Raw genomic sequence first — 3,589 nt, forward strand, 5'->3', positions numbered from 1 at the left:
GGGGGAGGGAGGATTATTGGTTAACAACCGGTTAGAAGTAAGCACTTATGGGAGTGTAACAGCCATAATTATTTATACACCAAGCTAAAAGAGAAATCTACGCGGTATATCCATGGGAAACACCAGTTAACTTCATATACCTTTAAAATATTTATTTTACCTTGTACACCTATTTTATAAAACTTTTACTTTTTAAATCTTTAATATCATTATATACCATTAAACAAATCTCACATTTTAAGGAACTAAATTATCTCTCACTCCCTTAAAACACTCCATCATCCCANGTTTTAAGGAATTGGGATTATACTTACCTTCTCACCAAAAAGTTCAAACCACACTAATTTCTCTAAGTCCTTCATCGTTTTTTTCTTCTCTTCCATCTAAATCAAAAGAAAAACAAAAATAAGGTGAAAATGTTTTAACTTGGGATACATTATCTAAACTAAAATAAAACACTAGAACATACTATTCAAACTAATACACCACAACATCCTAATAAAAAATATAATGCTTGAATTAAACAAACTACAATATTCTAATTTGGAATACAATATTTAAATCGAACATACCACAATATTCTAATTTGAAATACAATATTTAAATTAAATATATCGCAATATAGTATTCAAATCAAATATACCACATCTAATTTAATATACAATATTCAAACCAAATATATCAAATTACAATAGTTTAATGAAGAATATAAAATTCAAACCAACATACCAAAATATTCTAATAAAGAATACAATATTTAAACCAAACACATCACAATATTCTAATTTAAAATCCATATTCAAACCAAACATTACATATTCAAACAAACATACCACAGTATTCTCATTTGAAATATAAAATTCAAATCAAATATACATTTATTTTTATTTGTTGTGTGTAATTTATTTTACTTGTAATATCAACATGCTATATATAATACTAGTATACAATATTCTAATTTGGATTTTTTTTTCTTCCATTCATTTCTATTAAGATTATTCAGCCCATGATGTCAACTTTGGTTACACCACTAATAGAAATGAATGGAAGAAAAAAAGAAAAAAAAAAACTGGAAAAGATGTTAAAAATAATCTTGAAAATATTTATTTTGTATAATCTTCCTTTGGTTAACTTTTTTTCTTTTTGGTGTAATACAGAAACGTGTAGGATTCTTGCCGATAACAGAAGGGGAGATTCAATTAGCAATGGCAGCTTCTTAACAAGAAATGGGAACAAAATAGACTATTTTAAATAGTAATTCGTTCTATAGCTTCTCTAGTTTATTTTGTATGATGCTGACATGAGTCGAGCACTCGAGCTTAAATGGAGAAGTGAAAATTTATATAGCCGATCCTGATTTATGTGAGGCTGAGGTATAGTTATTGTTGTTGTATAGCTTAATTATCTAGTTGGTCTCAAAATTCACTGGCAGACTTCTCAGCTACTTATTAGTGCTAATCATGTATTAGTCATTTTGTATAATAAAATTAAGAAGTTGAGAATGAGATTATTTGTCTGTTGTGATATATGTGAGATGGCTTTGAAGATATACTTGTAGCAATTAAGGACTAATTATTTGTTTCTTCATTCTTATCTGACCTTGAATATTGCAATTTGCATGATCTCTTTTAGGGTGTGAACGTACTAAGCTAGCGTTTGGACATAGATTTAGTTGAAACTTGAAAAAATAATTTTTGAAGTAGTTTTGAAAAATAATTTTTGGAAGTTGAAATTATGTTTAGACATGCATTTTATTTGAAAGGCAAAATACATAATTTACCCATTGACCTTGTACCTAAATCCCTGTTACACACCTCTCGATCACGGGCAACCTTTTACACACCCAACCTTTTAGAAGTGTGTCTAATACACACTACTTTTTTCTTGACCAATTTTCCAAAACATGTATAATTTTACGCTCCAATCAGATAGTGACACGTGTCATTAACTTATTAAAAAAAGGAAAAACCTTTAAATTATAATTAGATCCCATCTTGTTCATTAAATCCATCACCATGGCTGCCTTCTCTTCGATCGGCCACCGTCAAATCTTGCCTTCCATCTCCGACCACTATTCTTCAATCAAAATCAGCTATGTGAAGTTCTCTACTACCAGCGCAACATCATCCCTAATCTCACATCTCAATTAAAATTATTTTTCTTTCACTCTAAAAGAATCCCATAATAATAATCTGGATTAACTTCTTTAAGTAAGAAGGCCTACACATTTACTGTCGAACTTATTATCTTTCTGCTAAAATCTTTAAATTCCATTTTATTCTTCATAAAAATCAAGGATGGCAAGAACCACCATAGAGGGCAGAGGAGGACTGTCCCTGGCGGCCAAGGCGGTGGCTGAACTAAAAAAGAGTTGCAGAGAGCAGTGAAGGCTCTAATTGAAGACAACATCGACCATAGATTCACCTTCTCATCAACCAATCTCCATTAATTTGGAGACACCCAAAAGATCTCTCTTCCAAAAAACACTATCTCTCTCTACCTTTAAAATTTCATACGCCATCAAGCTTCATTATTGGACTCTTCACAAGAAAACAAACAAAGGCCGGTCTGGAGATATGGGGGATTGTGGAATACAAACATGGGATAACTTTTTGTTTCGTTGAAGAATGAACAAAACAAAGTAAAAGAAAAAGGTATAAAAGAAAGAAAAGAAAAAGGAAAATCAATTTGAATCGTTAGATAAATTTTGTTAGATTTGAATCGTTCAAATAAAACATCAGATATATATTTTTGTTTCTTCACACGCCTTATTTTGTTGGTAAAACACGCGTTGGCCACGTAGGCAAAGTAGTGTGTATTAGGCACACTTTGGAAAGGTTGAGTGCGTAAGGTAATTTTCGTCCGCAAAAAGTGTGTAACAGGGATTTCGTCCATAATTCAGGGGGTAACTTATGTATTTTTCCTATTTGAAAGAAATTTAAAGTTTTATGAGTGGGAGAACAAGTTTCACCCAAAATCTACCCTAAACTAGATTTTGGGAACTTGAAAAATAATTTCAGAAATTTTTCAAAAAAAGATCATTAATCTATGAACAAACAATGTTTTCAAAAAATTTTTGAAAAAACGTTGCCAAAATATATGGCCAAACGGGGCCTAAGAAACTAGTAAAAAAAAACTTATATTTACGTTTTGGTGGGACGAAGATGCATCAAACTAATGAATAAACAAAAAGCGCTTTTTAGTGGCGAAGTATTAAGTTGCCACCGAAGTTTGTAGTGAAATATAGGGTCGCTATTTCAATTGCCAACATTGTGGGTCCATCCTATTTAACAATAGGCATGTGCCTATAAAACTTTGCTCGCAACTTTTTCTTGGAGCCAAAGTTTGTAATAAGTGGAGGAGATTAATACATCTCCTGTAGCATTTTTGGAGGCTCCGTATTTTGTTTCTATAAATGGAGGAGCTCTCTCACTTCTTCAAACACACCAAAAAAGCATAGAGAAGTAACAGAAGTTAGAGAGAGTTATCCATAGATCGTGGTCTGTGAGATAAATAATGAGTGTGAGTAATATTGTTATGAGGTATTTAAAATAAAGAGTGTTATTTCTTTCGAAGTTGTAGTAGTCTC

At 31.3% G+C, this 3,589-nt stretch overlaps 1 protein-coding gene across 1 annotated transcript in view; it reads left to right on the forward strand.

Annotated features, from left to right (window-relative positions):
- The window catches only part of LOC109235171 (uncharacterized protein At1g66480-like), a 3,920-nt gene extending 2,373 nt beyond the window's left edge, over positions 1-1,547 (forward strand). Inside the window, exon 2 of the mRNA XM_019401157.1 lies at positions 1,158-1,547. Within this exon, the coding sequence (XP_019256702.1) occupies positions 1,158-1,220 (63 nt within the window). The 3' untranslated portion in view covers positions 1,221-1,547. The remainder of the gene's footprint in view (positions 1-1,157) is intronic.

The sequence above is a fragment of the Nicotiana attenuata genome, chromosome 12 (genome assembly GCF_001879085.1).
Source record: "Nicotiana attenuata strain UT chromosome 12, NIATTr2, whole genome shotgun sequence".
Classification (NCBI taxonomy): Eukaryota; Viridiplantae; Streptophyta; class Magnoliopsida; order Solanales; family Solanaceae; genus Nicotiana; species Nicotiana attenuata.